The 25,428-nt window shown below is 31.7% G+C and overlaps 2 protein-coding genes across 4 annotated transcripts in view; both read right to left on the bottom strand.

The window, feature by feature from the left end:
* LOC136851603 (dipeptidase 1-like) overlaps nucleotides 1-2,527 on the bottom strand; it is a 610,672-nt gene extending 608,145 nt beyond the window's left edge. Inside the window, exon 1 of the mRNA XM_067125925.1 lies at nucleotides 2,432-2,527. The gene's annotated coding sequence lies outside the window, so the exon portion shown is untranslated. The remainder of the gene's footprint in view (nucleotides 1-2,431) is intronic.
* A 6,742-nt stretch (nucleotides 2,528-9,269) lies between these two features.
* On the bottom strand, nucleotides 9,270-20,104 carry LOC136851208 (uncharacterized). Of its 3 annotated transcripts, XM_067125151.1 has the most exons (5): nucleotides 19,839-20,104; nucleotides 12,504-12,595; nucleotides 11,155-11,880; nucleotides 10,449-10,514; nucleotides 9,270-9,487 (listed from the first exon to the last, which is right to left on the bottom strand). In XM_067125151.1, the coding sequence occupies exons 2-5, from the start codon at nucleotides 12,564-12,566 to the stop codon at nucleotides 9,398-9,400; spliced, it is 945 nt and encodes a 314-aa protein (XP_066981252.1). In that variant the 5' UTR covers nucleotides 12,567-12,595; nucleotides 19,839-20,104; the 3' UTR covers nucleotides 9,270-9,397. The 3 variants fall into 3 exon arrangements, with proteins under 3 accessions (XP_066981252.1, XP_066981254.1, XP_066981253.1); XM_067125153.1 differs by lacking the exon at nucleotides 12,504-12,595 and having other exon boundaries at nucleotides 9,272-9,487; nucleotides 20,000-20,073; XM_067125152.1 differs by lacking the exon at nucleotides 12,504-12,595 and having other exon boundaries at nucleotides 9,273-9,487; nucleotides 19,839-20,103.
* Between the last annotated feature and the right edge of the window lie 5,324 nt (nucleotides 20,105-25,428).

Raw genomic sequence — 25,428 nt, 5'->3', positions numbered from 1 at the left:
AAGCATTTAGTCAATATTTCCAAGCCATTTTAGATTCTTTAAGGAAATGGTGGTTTCTTCAACTGTACATTGATTGGAAACTTGTCTGACTCGAGTTGTTATCAGGCCACAGGACTTTCCCATTTTCTTAAATTTGACTTACTAATGTCTCAAATTTTAAGTGTGCCTCGCTGTCGAACTTCTCAGTTCCAGAGGTGCTTTATTCCTCACACCGTTGTACTGTGGAACAGTCTCCCTGAGGGTGTTGTGCAACTGGAACTTCAGAAGTCCCAGGCAAGATGCAATGCATTACTTCCTTAATACAATTCTCCTTTTAGTTTAATAATTTTCTTACATTTTTATTTATTTATTTCTTTATTTATCTATTTTTCAGATAACTGATCTCCTCTTTCTATATTTCCCATTGCCTTCTGTTACTTCTTATGAATGAACAGCATATTCTTTGGAAGCTTGAATTTCAAGTCAGTGGCCTCTGTGGGCTTGTTCCATATGAATTTGGTTCATCTTCTGAATAATAATAATAATAATAATAATAATAATAATAATAATAATAATAATAATAATAATAATAATAATAATAATAATAATAATAATAATAATAATAATTAAACCCTGGCATAAAACACTATAGCTGAGTAATTTCTAGTTCAACTTTCCCGTCTCGGTGTCCGTTTAGATTTATAAAAGGATTGCTATGCAATTTTGATAACAGTTTTAGCTGTTCGAAGAGCAGTCATAAGTGCATTGTAAAAGGGAAGCAAAAACTCTTTCATTTAACAAACACTTAACTTGATGAATCTGTAGCATCCGAATGCACCAACAATATTCGTATAGTTTTATTTAAATGCAGATGACAGTGTGATAAAAAGCCCAGCCGTTTGGTAAATATACAACCACTAGCCCTCTTGCCCCACAGACCAAGGGTGCTGTTAACATGAAGGTTATATTTAAATGCCCAAAAATGGTATCCATGCATATGTGAAATCAGGATTGAAATCAGTTGCTTATACACTAAAATTTCCTCACAATATTTGTTCACACTGCTGAGCGTAGAAGAAAGGCTACCCTGACGCTCGAAGTAAATGAAAATGCATAGAAATCTACGAATACTCAGTTAAACGTTCTACACACACACACACACACACACACACACACACATATATATATATATATATATATATATATATATATATATATATATATATATATATATATATATATATATATATATATATATTATATATATTATATGTATATATATATATATATACATATATATATATATATATATATATATATATATATATATATATATATATATACATTATATATGTGTGTATATATACATACATATATATCATATGTATACAGTATATATACATTATATATATATATATGTATATATATATATATATATATATATATATATATATATATATATATATATATATATATATATATGACGCTAGAACTCATACAAAGCTTTGTGAACTGGAGGGTAGTGCGAATCACGTACCTGGTAAACGTGCTGTATTTTGCTCTGCAGGTACAGCAAAATACAACAGATGAAGGGTCACGTATAAACCTCTATGTATAGCAAGTAAATATAAAAACATATTTCAACTGTCACAACAACAGTCACCTCTATTCAGGCTATCAGAATATGAAGCCTGTTTTGCCACGCTTACCTACCTGCAACATCAATTTGAACCATTCCTATTTTATATGTTGGTTTTTTTATGCAGACCATCGAAACTTGTAACGTTCCTTCTTATCTACTCCCGGACATATACACACATGCGTACATACACACACACAGGCACCCGCACACATGCACACAAACACACACACAACCACACACACATATATATGTATATGTGTGTGTGATTTACTCTATAGTTGTTATCATACTATCCCAAGAAAACTCTTCACTTTAATGATTGCTAAATTTTAAATTAGGAGAGATATTCAGATCACCCATCATTGTATTTATTACTCCTTTCTTTTTAAATAAAAACTCTTTAAGATCGTGAAATAAGAAATGATAAGGAATGCAAATATCTGCACTTAAGAGAATGATATATATCTTCAAACCAAACTTTCATAGCATTCATGATGAAACTGACACATAATTTCCTAATCCCCTTTTCACCACAGAAGTGTAACTTTATCCGTCCACAGGCTACAAAGAAACTTTTGTTTTGTGCCTGAACAAGAAGCTCATTGTGAAATCATGTATTATATTACATCAAACCTTTTGTAGTAGAGTCAAGATACTTATCCTCTCTCTGCGAACTTGAAAGTAGTTCATTACCAAGATTGTCTTAAAAATTTTCAAAACTTTGGAAGAGACAAAATATTGATGCTGTGATGCATAATACACACGTAACAACAAGCCACTACATTTTTCTTAGTAAAAAAAGTCACTTACAATCTTTGGATAAACAAAATTAAGATCTCATAAGGTCTTTTCAACACACTGTCAGGGAGAAAACGCGGGAGCACATCCGACACCTGTGAAATCTCAGCGGTTACTGAATGAAACAAGTCGCTCAACCCACGTGGGCTAGGGATGCTGCATCTGTCTGCCTGCCCACCTCCCTGCCCCTCCCACTTCTCTCTCTCTCTCTCTCTCTCTCTCTCTCTCTCTCTCTCTCTCTCTCTCTCTCTCTCCTATTATGTCTATGTATACTCTTCCCTATGAGTATAATAGTCATTGTTAGTGTATATACATTTTTCTCTTATTATTAAAACTTAGTAATATCTATCAGCAGGTAATTGTCAATTTAAGTCTTTCAATAATATATTTCAATATATATATATATATATATATATATATATATATATATATATATATATATATATATATATATATATATATATATATATATATATATATATATATATATATATATATATATATATATATATATAACAAATAACCAGAGTCAGAATACAAAACTTTAATCGTTTATTTATTTGATTAAGATCGGTTACTTCAGAGCCTCACGATTAACAACGAAATAAATGTAGGCGGCATTTCGAAAGTTCATTACTATTAATTTTTTTTTTTATGAAATGCACGTTAAAAAAATCTTCTGACGTGATCATCACAGAAAGCATTTTCTTACTCATAATTGACATTTAGAGCTTGTACTCTGAATATTACAATTAGATTGTAAGTTACACACATTTCGAATTTCTCTAATGATTAAAACCCTCGAGCTTGATGTTTCATGATTAAAGTCCTCGAGCTTGATGTTTTCTTAACGAGGCTATCTGTAGTAAGTCGGAGGTCTTCATCTAAACATTTTCGGTTGACGTTTAGGCCTTTATTACATTGAGCAGAAATTCAAAGACGGTTTCTGACTCTAAAAAGATCTAAACAAAATCAACTAAAAAGTTTCGAGTTTTCTGACAAATATCTAATTCGCCGTGGGATGTCCTTTGTGATAAAGTATTTTGCGATACTATGTTCTCCAGCCATCATAAGTAAAAAGTGAGTAGAGATATCGTAAATGAAACCAATAAGAGAGAGGTTTTGAAAAGACCTTTTACCGGTGACATCAGATCACTTTTGTCATTTTTGTAAGTAGCGACATCGGATGAGCTTCTGGTTTCCCAGCTGGGAATCTTTAGGATTTAAAATAACCATGACATGATTTGTATTATGAAGAGCTTTCTTTATACCGCAGAAGTCTAGAATGCCTTGCCTTCATTACTGTTCGTCGTCGAAAAATTAAGAAAAATATTGAAATTTATGTTTATGCGTCTTAATTCGTTGTAAGAGAATAAATCAAATGGCAAATGTATCATCTGAAAACACTTTGAGTGTTAGGACTGTTTTTAGTGGGTACGATGTCCGTAACTGTTATTATTATTATTATTTATTATTATTATTATTATTATTATTATTATTATTATTATTATTATTATTGGGGTGGTTATTGAAGATTGATCGACTAATTATACAGTGGATATCTGGTCTTACAGTAAAAACACTGATTGTTGTTTTGTTTCAATCAGTTATTAAAACATCCATTGCAGGAAAATCTACCAAAAATCTTCAATAAAAATCTGCAATTCTACATTCCTCAAGAATTACACACCTTCCAAAACACCAGATTCTGCAATAAATCTAAAAATATCACCAGATTTCTGAGGGAGAAACCAGATGGCGACATATAAAGGAAAAGACCTTGAAACGATATTGGAAAACAGAATTTGATTACGGAAGTGAGGGAAAATATTTCTTGCAGTTTTAATAAATAAAACGAATCAGAGAAGGATTTGGAGAGAAATCCTTACTAAAGTGACGGAGTTTGAGTAATTGATTTCTTGGGGAAGATTTGCAAGTTACTGATTCATCGAGCAGGATGTACTGTCAGTCGGCGAATTAAAGAATATGTGTGGGTTGTTGTTTTGTTTCAGACGTGTGGAAAAAGTCAGGTTATGAATACACTAAACGGGATGGAAAGGCTCGATTCATAAGGTAGTCGTTTGAGATACTGATATGATAGTGCAGGCTACTGATTCCTCAGGAAGTATTCATAGAATGCCTCAATTGCCTCAGTACAAAAGGTTAATACTGCAAATTAATTATAATTTGTATTATTGCTGGAAACTCACTGCAGAATATCAGTGGCAACAATCGCTTGCCTAGATAGCTTCGTTAATCCTGCACATAAAAGTAAGCTAAGGAAACAACTGTCTGCTTAATATTATCATTATTTAATATCATAGCGTGCCTTAGCCATACTAAGCAGAGAGCAAGGACGGTAACGTCTGGTCAGAGAGCGGGAAAAGACTGATATAAAAGAGAAACGTTCATGGTAGAAATAAAAATGGAAAAGATTAGATCTCAACTAATGTAAATTTCCTTACAAGAATATAAAACGTGAATCGGGTGATAGTAGCAATAAAAAGAATTGCCAAATACGAACTCATGAACAGGGAAAAATAAAGGGAATGCGGCATCCATAAATACCAACAGACAAACAACAAAATAATGGTAAAATACGTGCGGGGGACAGATACTGAAAAAGATGGCTATTTTGTTGTTAGGAATTTTATAAACTTTACCTGGACAAGAATTCCAATATAACAAAGTCGCCTGTGAGTGGCCTTCTTCTCTCTCTCTCTCTCTCTCTCTCTCTCTCTCTCTCTCTCTCTCTCTCTCTCTCTCTCTCTCTCTTCTAGCCATTTAAATCTATTTGATTAAAACAATTTCCCGAAATATTGTAATCCTATCTTCTGTTCATAAACGAATATCTATCGCACACACACACACACAAAATTCTCGGTCACATATCAAACACTCCTCTCTCTCTCTCTCACACAAAATTCAATTCTCTCTCTCTCTCTCTCAAACTCTCTCTCTCTCTCTCTCTCTCCCTATATATATATATATATATATATATATATATATATATATATATATATATATATATATATATATATATATATATATATATATATATATATATATATATATATATATATATATATATATATATATTATTATATATATAATATATATTTTTATATGTTTATATATTTAAATATATACATATATGTGTATGTATATACATATATATATATATATATATATATATATATATATATATATATATATATATATATATATATATATATACTATATATATATATATATTTATATATATATATATATATATATATATATATATATATATATATATATATATATACTGTATATTAACCTCAATAAGAACTCTTTCCCTTCTGGCTGGACTTAAGGGCCGTAGACCTGGTGCAGTCCACGGACCTAAGAAATGTAAGCCGATCATAGTGTTAGATAATACGTATTAATAAATACGGCTAATATTTGTCCATTTAGTTCATGATGTAAAGATATTTTTAATATTCTGGCGCAGACTTAGAATTAAATGCCTTCATGTACAAAAGAATTTTTTTTTTAAATATAACACACAACTGAAAATATGAATGTAAGCGACGACTGTCAAACGGTAAAAGAACAAAGAAAAATTAGAAATAAATGTGAAGGAAAGGAGAAATTTGTAATAATTCTCGAGAAGAATGGAGAGAGAGGTGTGCAATTAAGAAGTGGTAAGGGATGAATTTGTCAAAAACTATAGTTTTGGATTAAATGCCTTTAAATGTGTTCCCCTTTATCATAAGACAATGAGAAAACTGTCATAAGCTACGAAAATGGATTGCGTTGAATTTTGATCCAATAATAATATCTACTCTTATGGTTCAAGTCCAAATGAAAGTCGAATGAAGTTTATATTCAGTGCAGTACAAGGATATAAATACAAAATATAGATCATTCATACCCCAAAAATGAAAATTACATACGAAATTCTTAATGAATAATTGTTATAGCTTAGTATAATAACAACATTTACATCAAAAGGAATAAGTTTATTTGCACCATGTTTAGATATTACACTGCTTCAAATTCCAGGTTACAGACCCTTAATGAACGCATAGCATATAAATGTAAAGGTAAAACAACTTTAATTAAATCATTTGTACAATATATAGACAAAAATGCAAGATCTGCCAAGAGACATTAAATAACCTATCTTATATCCATGAATTTTTCGTCTTAGGAGTCTTCTGAATAGTATATTTTCTTAGTGGTCAAATTTACTAGTAAAATTCCCCAATGTACAAGGAAAAATTCCTTATGAAACAATGACAGTTGAATATAAGTATGTCCTTCCATTCAAAAAAAAAAAAAAAATCTGTAGACCGTTAAATAAGAACATCAAAGGTGATACTGTTTGTATATCAAATGTAAAAATTTAGGTCCTTGTGCACAATAATTAGAGTTCCTTATTTGTTTATATAATTTGATCTGAACTTATCTACCAAAGTCCTATGTATACCTAATAGAGAGCCTTGAATTTTATATAATTTAGTTTGAACTTTACTGCCAAAGCCATATGTGCGAATATACCTAGTAAAGAGCCTTGAAAACTCTAGTATGTACATCAAATGTACATCAAATAGAATATTCGTACATTTCAATGACACTAGAATACTAGATCATCAATGGATATAACAAGAGACTCTATCCCGTTCTCTCGTTGTTAATGCTATTAGTTAGAAATTAAGTCTTTAAGTGGAAATACAGTTTAGCAATATTAGGTTACAGTTGGCACTCGCAGATTTTCATATGCAGTATCTACAATTTGTATTACAAACAACTTTCATGCAAAAATAATTCATTTTTATTGTGTTGTGTTCATAATACCTTTAAAAATTTAGGAAGGCTATTTTAGTTAATGTTACAACGTACTTATATAATTTTCTTTGACACCTTGCATAACAGTGGCCTGTATACTCAAATACCCCCTAGAAATCAACGACAGCATTCACAAGGTGATTATTAAACTCATCACTCCTGCACAAATATGCTTTATTTTCGTACGAATGTCATACAAATGCACAGTATACAATAATTAAAATTTGAATCTTTGTAGATTATACTTTCACTTGAGGCAACACTGGTATGTGTTCAAATGCTGTAAAATATATCATTATTGAAAAGGTAGCAGTAAATATTGCCAGATAACTAGAATGATTAGATGCAATGGTTTACTCACTCGGTAAAAGCAGGGTTTGATGTTCATTACAAAAACTGCTGGCTAATTTCAGTTTTAAATTTTATCCACTATGGTATACATAATAATTATAAGGAAACCAAGATTTAATAGAGAAGTTATTTTAACTAGTAAATTTCATTGAGTACGTCCTGTCATAATTTTATTTAACCTTATATTCATAAATATGAAAAATTCTTTATTAATCAGTTCGAAGCCCAGTGAATCTTAAGATAACGATTTCTTTATGGGATTAGAAAACAACAGGTCAAAAGTGGTTGATGTATACACAAAAGCCAAAAGACTCAGAAAGTGGTTTATCTCTCTGTTTGTTATTTATCTCCCATTTATTATCATAATTCTTTTCTAATACTTTATCATTCTTCGTGCCCTTTTCTTTTATTTTTTCAGACTGAATCAGCAGTGTTAGATTCTCTAAGCATAAAAAAACAAAGAGTCCAAGAACCCTGTGATGAATTCGGTGATTAACATTTCCCTGACTACACACACATAAACCTACTCCATCCCGTTTACATAGCTTTATTCATACAGTCCATATATATATATATATATATATATATATATATATATATATATATATATATATATATATATATATATATATATATATATATATATATATATATATATATATATATATATATATATATATATATATCACACATGTACAGGTGAAAAATAAGAAACGGGGTGTAGGTCCTGACCGGTTTCGACTTTATTTCCAAGCCATTGACGAAAGATATCCCTCATCTTCTTAAGAATTTTGGTGTTAATGTCGCATTTAAGAACAATACAACAATGAAAAATGTACTTATCAAGAACTCCCCAGACAATATTAAAGGTGTGTATATAAAACAGTCTTGTGACAACTTTTATATTGGCCAAACCGGGAAAGCACTGGAAAAAGAATTGAACAACATAAGAAATGTGTGAGATATGCACAAGGGAACAGTGGTATATTTGTACATGTTAGTGAGAACAATCATGCTATCAACTGGGAAGGGGCAAAAGGATTGTATATTCTAATAATGCACTGGAAAGGAACATCATTGAATCTAGCTTCATAAAAAAAGTTACAACCATAATATGAATATCAGTCAAGGGATGTATAAACTTGATCATTTTAATATCAAAAGAAATTTGTAAATTGTTTAAACTTTAAGGTCGGCAGTAGAGATATGAAAATAGGATTATCATATTTGTAAACACAGTACGAGGGTAGTAATGTTAATGAGTTTCCAAACTCCGCCTCCATGACACCTGTCAGGTGTGGATCTGAGGTGGGGTATGGTCTGTTTATCAGCAATGTCCCTGAGAGTCTATTGTGATTTTTAGCCAAATGAGTTTTAAAGGCCACCCTACCTCGACACCGGCCTGAGTGGGGATATGGAGCCTATAACGGTTGTGTATGTTCGTCAGTACTGTTCTTGTAGTATATATATTTGTGACTTCTCACACTCTGTATCAGTCCTTCGTCAATGGCTTGAAATAAAGTCAAAAACCGGTCAGGACCTACACCCGTTTCTTATTTTTCACCTGTGGTAATGTGTGATAAATGAATCACGTACAAAAGTGATAATAATCATCATATATATATATATATATATATATATGTGTGTGTGTGTGTGTATGTATATATATATATATATATATATATATATATATATATATATATATATATATATATAATGTGTGTACGTACGTGTGTATCTAGACCGTTGCGCTCGTGAGCAAGTGTCCATCCGTCATATTGGATTACCAGTCTATTTTTCACGTCCTTTTCCAAATATGGCAAGGATGCCGACCACAAAAACTATTATGTAAAGAAGAAAGTGTGAGCCGACCATCCGTTCCTGCAAGTGTAGAAAGAGAAAGAAAAGGAGTGAGATTAGACAACAGTAAATATGTAGCAGAGTTGTACATGCGAAGAACAAATGCATATGCCTTTTAGTAGCCATAATGACCTCTTAACTTCTCCATTTCCTGGCATTGCATTTGTTTTGGGGGTACGCTTATTCCTGCTAGCTGCATTTCCGAAACCTCCATCTTTCGTAGCAGGATTTAAACCTAAGATCTGACATTCCATCGAGAATTGGGAAATGCAATAATACGCCTCGGTACGAAGATAAAGTTAGAGGTCATTGTAGCCATATAAGATATTATTATTATTATTATTATTATTATTATTATTATTATTATTATTATTATTATTATTATTATTATTATTATTATTCAGAAGATTAGCCCCTATTCATATAGAACAAGCCTACACGGGCCATTGACTTGAAATTCAAGTCTTCCGAAGAATGTGGTTTTCATTTGGAAGAGGTCGCAGAAGATAATAGGAAACACGAAAAGAGATCAATTATTGGAAAAGAAAAAAAGAAAAATTAGTAAATCAATATATAAATAGATAAAGATATGGATAAATAGTACAGTGCAAGGCTGATTAAATAAAATCTTGACAGTTTAACCCAAATCACTGTGATTGATGACTGTTCTTATCCATATCATGATTCAAATAATTAGATGTGAGTCATTGACAATTAAATCATTTTGTTCTTATCACGAAACAATGAGCTTAACAGTTCCGTTTCCCCACCCTTAAGATATACTATATACGTATAGTGAAGAATTTACTCCGGTTGGAAGTTGACATCATCGTAATTATGTCTTTATGTTATTTTGAATAATTTATTAACAGATTGCATCAGAAATATTGCTGAATTATGAATATGTAATCACAATCGCGTTTTTAGAGACGATGAATCGAATCTCTATGAGAAGAAAAGCAAAAGTAATTCGAATGGTTACCTTTACAACAGATTCCTTTTGTTTAACTGGCACTAAAGCTAGCGCTTCGGCAGTTACCCTTTTCACCTGGGAATAAAAAAATAAAAGAATCGGTAACAATGTAATGTATCACTGATAGATTAATTTGGATGCTTCATTTTATTTTCACGAAATCGTGTCTCTGGTGGTCGTTGAATATTGACTGGGCGGTGGTTATATGGATTAATGAAGATATAGGCTATGAAATTTAATGGAAATTCATTAAGCAGGATCAATCTTTGCTTGAAAAAGAATCTACGCAATTTCATTTCTACTCTTTATATTTATTTATTAGGCATATAATGTACATATCTGTTGCCTATTAAACCTGAAATTTACTAGGTTAAAGATATGACATCGTCTTTTCAGATAAAATGCATAAATTAACGAGGAAACAAAAAGAAGACTAAGTTGGAAAATCGTTTATATATATATATATATATATATATATATATATATATATATATATATATATGTGTGTGTGTGTTTGTATATGTGTGTATATATATATGTGTATATATATATATATATATATATATATATATATATATATATATATATATATATATATATATATATATATATATATATATATATATATATATATATATATATATATACATATACATATATATATATATGTATATGTTTATGTATCCGCAACAATAAGTAAAATGCGAAGACTCACATCTCTGTAACTCTTGAAAACGTCGCTGTGGTGTAAATGACGCGTTCCTACCCTCCATTTCTGAATATCGGAGTGACAAGCGACAATCAGCTGATGGGCCTCTGACATTTCCACCAGCGTCTTCGAGCTCTCGAGTTTCTCCCTCGATTCCTTGAGTTTATCCCACTTCGCACTCCCCTCTTCTATCGCCTTTTTCGTGTCCGACTTTTCCTTAGAGATATCGACCCCCACCTTCTTCACGTAATTGATGTACTCTTGGATTCTTTCAAAAAGGCGCGCGTGCCCTTGTTCTTTGGATTCTAGACGCTTCTGAAGCCTTCTCAGGGTATTAAGCTCGTTTTCGAGGTCACCGCACAGGGTCTCGGAGCTTTTACCTATGTCGTGTTTGGTCCAAACAAACCAGTCGTCTAGGTTTTCCTGTGATGTCTCGCCTGACATTCTTCGACACCCAACTACCCTCATTATAGAGTAATTGACTGGGAGCTCCCCGGGGGTACTGACAGGAATCCTGTGTTGTTTTCTGCAGAAAGGGCATTTCAGGATTGGCGACTGTTCCAGAATATTTTTAATACACGATGTGCAGAGGGTGTGGCCACAGGTGAGGCATCTAGGTAGGTGGTTACCTTCGTCGAAATGCTCAGTGCACACTTCGCACTCTGGTGATCTCATCTCGGCCGATGAGGAAAGGCCATTTATTGGTGTCTCCCCCGTTCCTACGTTCCCATCCTGTTGAAATACGAAGAATAGTTGAGTACATAATGTAGGCAATAAAAGAGTAGTTGACAATTTAAGATACTTGACACAGTTTTCAAGTTACCTCAGATTAATATCAAAGGAATGAAATGTTACACCATGAAATATTTGTTTTCATGCATCCAAAAATATGAAACATACATTCACGTTCCTTGCAATACAAAGAATAGTTGAGTACATAATGTAGGCAATAAAAGTAGTTTCCACTTTAAGATACTTGACACAATTTTCAAGTCACCTCAGATTAATGTCAAAGGAATAAATTGTTACACCATGAATTATTTGCCTGCATACGTCCAAAAATATGAAACATACATGCACGTTCCTTCCAATACGAAAAATACATGAGTACATAATGTAGGCGATAAAAGATTATTTTATAATTTAAGATACATGACAATTTTCAAGTCACCTCAGAATAATCTTAAACGGATAAAATGTTGTACTGTAGTATGAATTACTTGTTTTCATGCGTCCAAACATATAAGATATGCATACATATTCACTATCATACGTTCAAACATATGTATACACAACAATTCCACTGTATACTTGCTACAACTGTTATTGTGGTCTAAGATGAATTGTGACAATACCTCTTCTAAGAGTTCATGCCAGAGAATGTCTACAGCATGATGTGACTCGTCCATTATAATCATCAACAAGGAAATAGCATCACTTGAAATACCTGGAAAGGTGGAAGGTAAGGTTCAATTCCGAAAAAGAGGCAAATGACAGAGTCATGAACGTTTGCAATGAAAAAGCTATTAGACGAATCTCCGGTACTGATGGTATTTATTTTAAGTTTAGGGAGGTAACGAAAACTCTCTTTAATGGAAATGGAGTATTGGTACTGAATAAGAAACCCAAAAATAAGGGATAACTATGGAGATTTTTTTGTATTTTTTTTTGAAAATTGAAAAGGTTACAGGAGAGGTGTAAATACACAAAAACAAAAGAAAGAAAGCTAAACCAGAGTATTTTGAAGGGCTCTCGTCACTTTGGGACGATGGAATACAAATCGTCGAGAAAAGTGTATCACCCGGAAGCTTTCGACAAATGAGGAGAGAGAGAGAGAGACACTATCTAGAAGATGCATTAAGAGACATTTCAAGATGGCAGCACTCTATAAAAAGGAAGCTCGAGATTGCATGGGAGACGGAGGTATTTGTTGCGGTGTATATGGGATCCGTGGATGTCTGATGAATTTTGCGTGTAACTGTGAGAACGAGGTCAAAGCGTAGAAGTCTTCTGCGGTTGGGATTGAAGTAATAGGATATCCTTCTAATTTCCGTTAATGTTTTGAAATAATGATACTTCGTTTAGTAGCTAAAAATTAAACGCGGCACAGATTATCGTTTCCTTTTCTTCATTGCCACAATGTATCAGGTGAATCTGGCCATTAATTAATATATAAATACAAACACACACACTTATAAATAAATTATATATATATATATATATATATATATATATATATATATATATATATATATATATATATATATATATATATATATATATATATATATATATATTTATATTTATATGCTTGTATTTATATTGATTAATAGCTAGATTTACCTAATACTTTATAGTGAAAAAAGGCTATGATTTTACCTAATACTTTGTGCTACTAAGAATATATATATATATATATTTATATATATATATATATATATATATATATATATATATATATATATATATATATATATAAAATATATATAATATATATATATATATATATATATATATATATATATATATATATATATATATATATATATATATATATATATAATATATATAAAATTATATATAATATATATATATATATATATATATATATATATATATATATATATATATATGTATATATATATATATATATATATATTTGTGTATGTGTGTGTGTATGTTGGCGTGTATGTGTGGATTCATATAATTATATATTTGTGCCTGTTTCATGCATAAGAAAGGGCTTCAAATAAGTAAAAGAAAAAAGAATTTTTCTTCCTTGACTGAAGATCGACGTAACTCAGACGAAAAAGACTCCGAACGAAGAGTGTCCCGGCCCAGTAAATTCAAAGGAACTCAGGGAAATCCTACGAGAAAGTGAGATAGATGATATCATTATCGGTATCGTCACTTCACGGACAACTTCTATAAGATAAAACTTGCAAAGTTTCTCTCTCTCTCTCTCTCTCTCTCTCTCTCTCTCTCTCTCTCTCTCTCTCTCTCTCTTGTCTCCTTCTCTCTGAGTATCTGTGACTGTCTGTCTGTCTGTCTGTCAGTCGGTGATAAGATTCTTTTATTCATATCTGTTGAAAGTTGATATCACTTTAGCTTCAGTCGGGCAAAGTTCCATTTCCCTGAAGTTAGCAGAATGTCATTTCCGAAACATTAATGGAAACTAGGGAGCGTGTCGAAAGGTGAACGACTGGGAGAATAAAAGATAATTCATGAAATGTACATAAATACACAGAATGCGTACATGTATATATATATATATATATATATATATATATATATATATATATATATATATATATATATATATATATATATATATATATATATATATATATATATATATATATATATGTGTGTGTGTGTGTGTGTGTTTGTGTGTTCGTGTGTTCACCTGGCATCACTAGACGTTGGCGTTGTGACGTTAGTATATGATATAAATCAATCAGTCAAATGATACTTGCATTATCCGAAAACATGTAAACGTAAAGAAGTTTAGAAAAATAATTTTTGGATATTACTTTCCCTATTGCTAATGATTTGTTGCATTTGGAAAGTCGCCCTTTTCTTGTTTACTTTTACCATATCTTCTGATATACATAATTATTTATTTGCACGAATATGCAGGTAAGCTCAAGGTAGTCAGTGCCATAGGTCTAATAAGATTTTAACGTTTAGTTCAACTTTTGGACCAAACAAGACTTCATATTTGCCGTAAATAATTGACTAGAAAGTTGATGGGCAGATTTAGGTCAAGGTCGAAGCCATACTCAAAGGTCAAAGTTCTATTAGGAAATTAACCTTGCTAGTTACTTTGTAAAAATCAAAATAGGGACTTCACTTTTAATATGCACATTTTATTAATAAAACCTATGCGCAGTGACTTCTAGGTGAAGTACAGTGACACATAGTGGTGAAAGTTCAAATAGAAATCTAGCCTCAGATTTAACTTTTGGACTGTGTAAGATAAATAACTCTTATTTAGCATACCCAATTAACCAAAGAAGTCGATGGGCAGATTGAGGTCACGGTCATACTCAGATGTTAAAAAGCAAGGATAGAAATTAAAATTTGGCCCTAACTTATGAACCTGCGTGGTATCGACTTCATACTTTTAATGCGTAATCCACTAATGAAGCGGATATGCAGTAAGGTCAAAGGTCAGTAAGAATTTTACCTTCTCCATAACTTTGGAGCAATAGGAGATAGAAATTTCACTTTTATGCTTGATGGTGCGACTGTATAAATATCTGTGGGTGCATTTAGTAAATAATATCGAATTACCAAGAAAGTATTTGTGAAGTTTGTTAGATTCTGGGTACATTTATGCAAAAGAGGAACCTTAAAGTCGAGGTGTTCCAGGAATGAAAGCAACATTCCTGTTTACCCTCATAATGCAAAACAACATCAAGCTGATGATTTCTAATATGATCCCTGTCAGGTGTAATTACTTATTAAATATTAGAATTGTTGCACATGCAATGTCTGTAACGAAAGTCAATGTTATTTGTGATAGAAGAGAGAGAGAGAGAGAGAGAGAGAGAGAGAGAGAGAGAGAGAGAGAGAGAGAGAGTCATTAACAAGGAACACTAACAAGGCTGCCACATTTCATTTTTATTGACCTGACATCATAGAGGTAAAATATTAAATAACTTCACGTAATGTAAATTATATATCATAGGAAACTGCGTGTCCATTTTTACATAAACATGCTAATAGGCATAATATATATATATATATATATATATATATATATATATATATATATATATATATATATATATATATATATATATATATATATATATATATATATATATATGTATATATATATATATATATATATATATATATATGTATATATATATATATATATTTGTGTGTGTGTATTGCAAGAAGTATATCAATAGCACATATACCGGACCCAACCCATCTTTAAATCCAACATTCCAACTAGTGCTTCCCACAAGTTAAAAACATCTGACGCCACAGTAACGTAGCACCGAGTCGCTGGTTATCAAATCAGATTAATGTACGATTATCGACCGCAAAACCATGACCCTGTGGCCCAGTCTGAATTGGGGTGTGGCAAAAGGTTCACTCCTTCAAACATACAAAAACCTTTGTGATGTACACTACGCCAACTTATCATTGACCTTCACGGCAGATATAAACACAGATACTGTCGCAATCTTCATAATAATTACCAAAGATACGTCTTATAAGTCTGATCAATCTGCCCCTTGTATCCCCTTGTCTAATCACTTCGTTCATTCCCTACCCAATTTTGAAAACCGCCGGGCAACAACATTCGAAACTAGGTTACAAAGTTGATTAGACTTTAGGCAAGCATTAGCAAAATAAAAATCCTCAACTTTTAGTACACGTCTGTTGACACTTGTCTGGGGATGTGGTTGAGGATGTGTGCAAATTTGCAAAATGAAAACCTGGAGAAATTTAACTCATCTTGAATGGAGGATAAAAACCAAAGTAACTAATGAAAGCAATATCAGCTCTTGCGAAATGATGATAGAGGAAATGTCAAAGATATGAAAGGAGATGAATCTTTAAAGAACCTATTTTTAATTCAAATGAAATACGTTGTACATTGTTGATCAGAAACATGACTTCTAGTTATTCCCTTACCATGTGAAATTGTAGAGATATGTATTTCAGCAACGAATTATTGGGCGTGGATATACATGAATTTATAGTCACACACGCATATATATTTACATATAAACTATTCCTTTATTGCACTTGATAATAAAGCTGAGAAATATATTGTGTTTAGAAGATTTTAGTCAGTGTAAAACAGAAGATTCATTTTGAATTAAAATTGCTTACAGCTTCATTTTCAGCTGCACAGAAATAAGACGCAGTTTTATGCATCATTATAATGTCTAATAATCTTTCATGGTTAAAAAAAAACAACTTTTACTGATGATCTGATCATTTTTTCAATTATCTCTGTTGACAACAGTCTCGTTATCATAACTGAAAATAATACGCTATAAAAAAAATATTCTGATATTAATGGGACTACAATGTCGTACCACTGTAAACAAAATCTAATTGTTTCTGCTTCCCAGGAAGGGGGAATATGTATATTTTGCTGAACACGTATCGCACGGGATATAATGATGGTCATGAGGCGCCATTTTAATTAGCATTTATATCCACGGCCAAGAGCAGATTTCGTGAGCTTGCGTTCTTTGTTTACTCAACGAAGTTCTCGATGAATAACAGATGAAGTAAGTCTCCTAAGATTAAGTTTCTTCTGTACATTCATCATCCTACTGTTTAACAACACACGCAGTGATAATGTTTTCTTAAGTACATACAGTTCGCAAAGTACTTTTATGATTATTGTATCTGTCATTGGAAGCGGCATATAATGATTAAATAACTAGATTTCCCTTGATATTTTTAATAAATACTTAATGGTGGTCAAATCGAGCCTTGCATGATTCTTATTAATATCAGTGACAAAAATTAAGTAAAAAAATGTTGATGAACTTTTCGCACCATGAATATTTTTCGTACACGTTTATCTTTTTATGATGGGCTAATATGGAATCAGTCCAATGGCCTGAATAGTTAACCCCGGTAAACAGTTTCTAATCTATTTTTAGATTTAAGAAAAATAAAGCCAATGTATAGAGAAGACCTATGTATTTTACCCGCACTAACATATAAGGTGAAACGAAAGGTATTCTAGTCCCGTGATTGACTCTCAACTAAAATTTTGAATAATCATGTAACCAGTTTTATATTAGAACTCCAAGATAGATCCCAAATATCTGGTAAAATGATTGAACGGCTGCTTTCATCTCTAAAGTAAATCATTCAGATTGCTGAACTAACGATAACGAATTACCTGAATATTTTGCAGGATTTATGAAACTAATTCTACCCAAATTTCAGCTGTGTTTGAGCAAACAGCTGGTGAAAAACTAACACTGAGTAAAGGTACTAAGCTTGGTGTAATGGAAGCGAAGTGATCAAGATTGCTTTCATTAAATTAGCGCGAGAAAGCCAAAGAAATGTATTAAAAGAAGCCAAGTCAGTAAACGCAGAATAAAAAATCGAATAAGTTAAAGCTTGCATATTATAACCTCAAGAGAAATGGTCATCACAGCTACAATTCTAGAAGTCAGGCTCATGCAGCGGTAAATTCAGAAATCTCGAAAAAGTAGGTTTAGAGCGAAATTGGTTAAAATTTTTCCTTTATGTCAGTTGAAACAATCAGTCCGTTTTTCAGACCTGGAAAAAATCAACAAATTTAATTATGATGATAAAATATTCTTTGGACATCCATTGCATTCTAGTCCATTATTTTTTCTTTCTGTTTCTAACTCTTCGAGTTTTTTTTTTTTACTCTGAATTATGTTGTATGGAAAGTATTATTTTCCATTTTTATAAGATTAATAATTGCTAAAATTCGTTTACAATTGATTCCAGGACTTTTCTAGGATGCATCCGTTATTCTCAATTGAGACTGCAAAGATATTGACCGGAGTTGATTCATCATTCGTTGCTTGTAGGGAACTTGATGAACTGAAGGCTATTTCACTTGATCTAGATTTTAACTGAGATACGCTGGCTTGGAATCCCTGTGTCCTAGTTGATCTGAGGATAGTAGGAACACTTTATTGTGTTTCTAGAGGCATAATCAATCTTCTGAGGAATTGGCGAGGAATGCTGTCTGTGTTTAGGAGAGGCTATTGATCCGTACCTTAGTAGGAAAGTCACCAAACCAATCAGAAAACTAGATCTTATACATCTTCAGTGGTTAGTATCTTTCTCTTTACGAGAGTGACATTCGAGGAGTTTACAGTGTCTTCGAACCTTCTAGAAGTGGCGCGTGAGACATGTCAGTTAGGCACTGGGTTACTTTATTTTGCTGGGTATGAAAATTTCCCCTCTCAGTCAGTATTCGTGCATTTAACGATTAACGGACACTCCATGCCGCTTTTAAATAGCCAAAATTGCGTAACCTCTTTACACACGAAAATGCTGCAGCGAACGGGGCAGGTGGCATCAAAATCTAAATAAAAAATTTATTTAATCTCGCTATGCCGCTGCGTCAAAAAAGCACCGAGAGTGTTTACTTTTAACTGTCATATCAAACAGGATGGCTGACGGTCTAGAATCGCATTTTCCTATAAAAGGAAAATAGCAGAACAGCACCTCGTGAAAAATTTCACTCCTATATCACCTCAATTAGGATTACCAAGAATAACTGAAATTTCCATCTAGTATGACAAATTTTGCATCACCCTATTTGACACGCAAATTCACAGAAGATATTAGATGCAGATATTAGAAGGAAGGAGGAAATATCGAATGATCATGGTACGGGTTTTCAAAGAACTGTATTGTTAGCAATGGATAGCACCAAAGAAACATAAATTTCTTGCTGAAACCTCTTTTTCAATTACGTTGAAAATCATAATACTTATAATGATACTTACACAAGCGATTGCACACACATATCTTTACATACACTTGTATACACATACACACACACACACACACACACATATATATATATATATATATATATATATATATATATATATATATATATATATATATATATATATATATATATATATATATTATAATATCAAGTTATACAATCATTTAAATTTCGGTTTATCAAAAATACTCACATTGCCTGGGGCCACTGTGCAATAAAGTAAACTAAGATAAGCAGCTGTTCATTGCTTTCATGTCTAATCTTATTATTTGAAGTCGTTGTTGATAAATCCAGCCACCAAAATTTAAATAAATTACACAAGCACTTGCAAAACAAAAGAAAAGGTAATTTTACGTTCACTGTTAGTCGAGCTTCTTGTTATACTGTATACATTTTATAATTTCTCGGAATCACTTTGTAAACTCTGCTCAGGAACGAGTGAACAGACCTAGTAATGCTTATATACCTCCCCCTTTCTTATCTCTTATCAAGATAAGAACTTTTCTTGCATCTTTTCGATGTTTTTTCGATAATGCTGTTAGATAACAGTTATCTGAACCATGCGTTTGTAGCTTTGCTACCGTCCCCCAAGATAGCTTAAAATTTATGAACCCTCATTAAAGCCCTCAATTTCTTGGTACGATTTGTAGTACCATGTAGCTGGATTACCTTGTCTATTCTACATAAAAATTTATAATATTGACGACTTTAACTTCTTTTTAATAGAGAATCGAGAAACAGAACCTAATTATTATCATTATTCAAACGGTAAACCCCTTTTCATTTGGAACAATCCTACAGGGGCCACTGACTCGAAATTCAAGCTTCCAAAGAATGTGATGTTCATTTGAAAGAAGTTTCAGAGGGTAATGGGAAGTAAAAAAAAAATCAATTATTAGGAAAGAGAAAAAAATTAGATGAATTAAAACATAATTAGTTTACATGACAGTTCTAATTCTGACGTAAAATGGTTGATTAGGACAACTGGATTTCGAAAAACCATGCTAGTATTAAAAACCAATAATCCGAGAAGATATAAAAGTTATACCTTTAGTTTATATCTACCATTGCCAAAGAGACAGATCTATTGATGTTTTTATTTAAGCGCTGCCATCAGTTTTAGGTAAATTAAGATCCAATGCTGCTATTGCATTTATATACACTGGGAATCCAGTCTATCATTAACTGTATGGAAGAGGACTGATCATTGATAATGTGAGATTATTTATTTCAAGCATTTCGTAAGTCCTGGTGCTAGTGAAGCACATGACTGAAAGCTGAACATAATTACTCTAAGGTCTTTGTTTCTTTTCAGAGACCTCGGAGCTGCAAGGTAAGCTCAATTTTCGTTTCCTTTTCTGCAACTTTTGCTGTCCTAAAATTATTGCATTTGCAGTTTGTGTTACGATCGTTTTTTGTGTACTGTTTTGTTTCCGTTGCTCTCATAGATATCTTACAAGACTAGACTTCTGACACTCACTGAATTTCAGTTTCTTTAACAGCATTCCTATTTTCACAAAAGTATTTACTATTGTCGTATACAAATCTTGGTTAATTCTTGTTTTCTTGGCATCTTTTTTTTCATAAGGTTTTCACAACAAAATAAAAAAAGATTGTTTCTGGTTACAAGAATATTCTGTTACAATTCTCTTTCATGTCTGATGTAAGATATTAAATAATTTATGGAAGTAAATATCATCATTGAATGTGATGATCCAAAGACAATTTACGTTAATGACCTCAAACCGTATTTTTAAATTTCACTCATCTTTGTTCGGAAACTCGTCATGAAAGATCAGTGTTTCCTGCTTTAAATATAGCATAATTTACTTCTGTGTATTAAAAACATGAAAACTAATAAATGCAGTAATCAAAATTGTTCATATGAATCTCACAGTGTTCTTGGAAACTGAAATTTATTCAGATAGTTGTCAGATATTTGATGTTTTTTTCAACAGTTCTTGTATTCACTGATTTTTTCGTGATAAGGAGCAAATCCTTGCACTTTTTTGCGTCGGTTTGGATTCTTCCTTTAGTGCACATTCGCTAATAAAACGGAGAATTATTTTTTAAAGGAAACGAAAAGTATGGGGGAAAAAATGGGAATGCGAGCACGGATTTCCATTTCCCTCAGGGACAAGGGGAAATTCCAGAAAGATAATAGGAAGAATTGCTAGGAAGAGGAAAAATACAAACTCGCGGATGATATGTTAACACGGACATAGAGATTGTTACGTTCTCTCAGGTGTTGTATCGGGAAGGGGATAAAAGAGGAAGAAGAGGAAAAATAGGATGAAAGTGTAAAAACGAATTTGACTGTCTTTGTCTAACATCTATTTTTTTTCTATTGTATATTCATTTTTCAGTATCTATCTGTCTTTCTTTTATCTATCTATCTATCTGTTATTCATCCATTTATCTATCCATATACACTATCCTGAAGTTGTGCTTATGAATTCTGAATTTTCAGTGTATAATTCTTTATGACTTCATATTTAGAGCTCCTTTTAAAAGATTCTTTCTCTCTCTCTCTCTCTCTCTCTCTCTCTCTCTCTCTCTCTCTCTCTCTCTCTCTCTCTGAATGAATAACGTATAGGTCTTTACATAAAATAACAGGATTTTCAGCTTTGTAGTGTGAACATGAAATATTTAACAAGATGTTATGAAGTTCATTTTTACTTACTTTCTCACTCTCTCTGGCAAAACAAACGTTTTGTCAAATAAGCGGATAATTGAAACCTTAACCTCTCAAGAGTTAAAAGCATTTTGTATTTTCACTTCAGGATTGAGAAACAAACAAATAAAAAAAATCACATATAAAAAAAAGGAAAAGTCAGATGTGAAATTTTGTGAAATTATATATCACTTCAAATTTCCTGAAGCAAATTAAAATAAATCATGGTCTGTTCATAGCTTTATAAATTGGTAAGAAAATCTTTTCATCAAATCATATCACTTAGCTTTCAAATAAGAATGATTCCGTGTGTGGTGCCACATTCAGTGCCCTACCGTGAAAAGCCCTGACGTCACTCAACATTACCGATTTCGTCCAGTCCTAATTTGTCAACAAAAGTGATGTCACAACGATCATTGAAGATGACCTCTAGCTATGAGAGAGCAATTCCAGAAAAAGCTGCTCGCTTTAGGCATTTAAAAAGTCAGTGGGCGAACAGCTTTCAGTGATGGTAGGCAATCATAGTAAAAGAAATAGCAACTTTAAAGTCAGAGTATTCAGTTGCTTGTAATGCCCAGTTCTTTTATGGTTTAGTAAAATCCCTATATGCTGATATCAGCCATTTGAAATAATATTAGTGAACAAATTGAATGGACATAAATTAAATAATGAAAACGTGAGCACTGTATATGTTTTACGCGTTTTGGTTTATGAAAATTAGGCTATAAAGCCAAGCACCAGCGCGCTTACAGCTGTGAGGGACTAAGACAGTTAAAAAAGATTTGGAGTGGTTGGGCAGGAAGACAGGGATCCATAAAATAACGGGGATGAAGGTGGAACTAGTAGGAAACTCCACAGTTACACTAAGAAGTAATAATTAAGAGAAGGAGGACAACAAGATCGAAGAAAGGAAGAAGGAGGAATGGTGTAAAGCAGAAGGCTAAAAAGTAGGGCAGCCAGAGGCAGAAAGGACGCTGCAAACGCCCTCTAGTACTGTATATCATGTCTAACAGACATATGCATAATATAAAATATTGCGAATGCTTGAATTCATATATCATCCAAACTATCTACTGAGCAAGAAACATGACGAACCACTACATATGACAAGGAAGAAACAATTACTTCTTAATTCTTTGTCTGCGCAGAGAAAATCAACAGGAGCAATAAGTGATTTCATTCCTGCACCCTGATGAACCCACTTGTCAACAAATAATGATGAAAAATATCATCCGGTCACTAGATTTTCCCTTTTATTTTACCGCCTATGAATAAGATTTGGATTGGCTTTCAAGAAAACAAGATAATATCTATTCATTCTCTGTAAACGAGCCTTGATAACCTAGAAAATTCCTTGGGAATGAGAATCCTTCAGATTACCAATCACCAAAAATCTCGTCACTCCTATACTAATCACCAAAAATCTCGTCACTCCTATAAAAAAAAAAAAGGAAATGAACAGAACTGAAAATAACCCTTTTCATTCCTTGTCCTTTGAATAAGGCCAACTGTACACATATTTTTGCAGGCTAGTTGTCGGTCTAAGATTAATAATACAATAATCTAAAAATAAGTGTTTTTTATTTACAAGTTTTCTTTTTATATACTGGTAAGCAAAGCACTTTTTTATTTTTTTTATCTTTTAAACCTAAAATACACAGTATTTTATAAGGATCTTACAATACAAAATATTTTTTCAGTATAAATTAGCCTTTTTTACTGTTAGTAATTCTTCCATGAAGGTTTTTTTAAAGATAAACATAATTATTGCCTTACAGGATATCGTCAACAATACCTTTCACTATTGACATTCAGTTTAATTGCCAATTACATTCTTACAATCAAAAGTTAGTCTGCTTTCTTAACAGAAGCTTTTATCCTTGTGTCTTTTCTGCTGAATGATTTCTGAATGCAGATTGCATAATAGATCAATCTTTATAAGAATGAACTATTTTCCTTTTGAAATATTTTGACATAATGTATTGGAATTTACAGAGAGAGAGAGAGAGAGAGAGAGAGAGAGAGAGAGAGAGAGAGAGAGAGAGAGAGAGAGAGAGAGAGGAAATATCTCTGGCATGAAAAGAGAAATTCTTCCCAGACGACGGGCAATCAGTAACGGATTTTACTTAAGGCCCTGAAAGGATCGGTTCACTCGAGCAAATTTCTATAATCTATTTTGCTCATTTTTTACTGGATTTCTATGACAATCATTACTTTAACAGACGCGCATGAGCATGCACACACACATACACACACACACACACACACACACATATATATATATATATATATATATATATATATATATATATATATATATATATAGATATAGATATATATATAATACATTCAATATATTTATATATAATATATATATATATATATATATATATATATATATATATTTATTTATTTACATATATAAATATATATATGTAAATAAATATATATTATATATATAAATATATTTAATGTACTATATATATATATAATATATTTATATATGTGTATATATGTGAATACTGTATATACAGTACACTATATATACAGTATATATATGTATATATATACATTTATTTATTTATTTATTTATTTATTTATTTATTTATTTATTTATTTATTTATTGCGTTTCCCCACTTACTTTTTCTGAATAAAATTTTAGTACGAGAGTAGACTTCAATTATGGCATTGAGGTTGATGTTAAATATTTTTCAAAGCTGAAAGACCCCTCCCACATTACGCTAAAGAATCCTTTTTCACATATTTGAAAAAGGAGAAGATTGTACGAAAAATATATAGTGAAGCGGGACCCGTAACTCTTTCAAGGATCATTAATTTCACAGATGGAAGGATCCATTGGTTGTAATTAGGGTTTTTTTTACACATGACGGAAAACTTTTTCCAAGGATGTTTCGATCAGATTAAATTTCATTAAGGTGTTCTGCATGAGGTGAAGGAGTTGCTTTCGCTGTCTTAGATGATGAATTCATGCTAAACGTTCACACATTAATTTGTGTACAAACGCACGCACAACATACATATATATATATATATATATATATATATATATATATATATATATATATATATATATATATATATGTTTGT

This window comes from Macrobrachium rosenbergii, chromosome 23 (genome assembly GCF_040412425.1).
Source record: "Macrobrachium rosenbergii isolate ZJJX-2024 chromosome 23, ASM4041242v1, whole genome shotgun sequence".
NCBI lineage: Eukaryota > Metazoa > Arthropoda > Malacostraca > Decapoda > Palaemonidae > Macrobrachium > Macrobrachium rosenbergii.
The sequence above is the reverse complement of the archived record's forward strand: the minus strand, read 5'-3'. Positions and strand labels throughout refer to the sequence as shown.

What these genes read in the sequence shown, in the direction of transcription:
- LOC136851208 (XM_067125151.1), bottom strand. Translation starts at nt 12,566, where the DNA reads ATGATTATAATGGACGAGTCACATCATGCTGTAGACATTCTCTGGCAT. An exon ending in GGCATGAACTCTTAGAAGAG is followed by an intron (nt 11,881 to 12,503) that starts GTATTGTCACAA and finishes GTATTTCAACAG; the next exon opens with GATGGGAACGTAGGAACGGG. An exon ending in AAAAGGAATCTGTTGTAAAG is followed by an intron (nt 9,488 to 10,448) that starts GTAACCATTCGA and finishes CTACACTTGCAG; the next exon opens with GAACGGATGGTCGGCTCACA.